The 1,007-nt window shown below is 41.1% G+C and overlaps 1 protein-coding gene across 1 annotated transcript in view; it reads left to right on the top strand.

Moving 5' to 3' along the window:
* Positions 1 to 1,001, top strand: part of LOC103364177 (protein Daple-like) — a 17,161-nt gene extending 16,160 nt beyond the window's left edge. The window contains exon 6 of the mRNA XM_008291207.1: positions 333 to 1,001. Coding sequence (XP_008289429.1) covers positions 333 to 544 — 212 coding nt within the window. The 3' untranslated portion in view covers positions 545 to 1,001. The remainder of the gene's footprint in view (positions 1 to 332) is intronic.
* Positions 1,002 to 1,007: the final 6 nt, after the last annotated feature.

Raw genomic sequence — 1,007 nt, 5'->3', positions numbered from 1 at the left:
CATGAAACAGAGCAGAGTTGTTGATGAGGCTGAAAGGTTTCTGACTGTGTTTTTGCAACTCAAAGACGTGGTTTGCTATATCAGGATGTGATGTACTGCGCTGTCAAACTGAGACCTTACACAACTGCATCCACAGAGACATCATTGCATCAAAATTCACAGTCTTGTTAGGCTGCATTTGAAAACATGCAGAGGTGGTGATGGGGGCGGTTTTAAAATTCCATTACTGCACAAGGACTCTGCATAGTACTATTTCTATGTAAATGAGAGTTAAATCAAAAGAAAAACCAAGTTACAATCCCTTCAGTCACAGTTTAGCTCCGAAACAACAGGTCAGAGTTGTTGGAAAACCAAACTGAGTGCTGCTAAAAAAGAAAACTGTTTCTCTGCTTTGTGGCACATTAGGTACTGGCAGCCTGGGCAGCCCAACAGCTACAATGGGAACCAGGACTGTGGAGAAGTTGTGCAGGAATCAACTGCAAACGTGGGACAATGGAACGATGATGGCTGCTTTGCTGAGCAGATCTGGATCTGTGAGAAATAAGATCACTAAAGGCGTGCTGGACTGTTCAGGGATGAGCAACATTGCTAATTGTAAACAATGTAAACAATGAATTGATCCCATAACAAGCATTGTCTTGACGTCTCTGTGCCCCAGAGCTCAGTTTGTTCTAAGAATCATTCAAAACATATTTGTGTTGTTGCACTGGTTGACATTTTCCTTCATTACAACAACAAAGACACTGTAGTTTATTCTGACTCAGTCCCACATATATTATCCTGCAGCAACACAGTGCGGCCTGTTCACCACAACACCGGCTGTGTATTAATGCACAGCTGGAATAAATAATGATTTACTCCTCTTTGACTAACATTTGCTAACACTGTTTTAGATAATCATTTAGCCTTTGTTATTTTTTCCCAATAATAGTTTGAATTCTTGATGTGATTTTAAAGACTAACATAGTTCATAGGAACCAGTGGGCTCAGAGCTGAGGGCCACAGTG

Source organism: Stegastes partitus, unplaced genomic scaffold (genome assembly GCF_000690725.1).
Source record: "Stegastes partitus isolate 25-593 unplaced genomic scaffold, Stegastes_partitus-1.0.2 Scaffold16, whole genome shotgun sequence".
NCBI lineage: Eukaryota > Metazoa > Chordata > Actinopteri > Pomacentridae > Stegastes > Stegastes partitus.
This window is presented reverse-complemented; position numbering and strand designations above follow the sequence as displayed.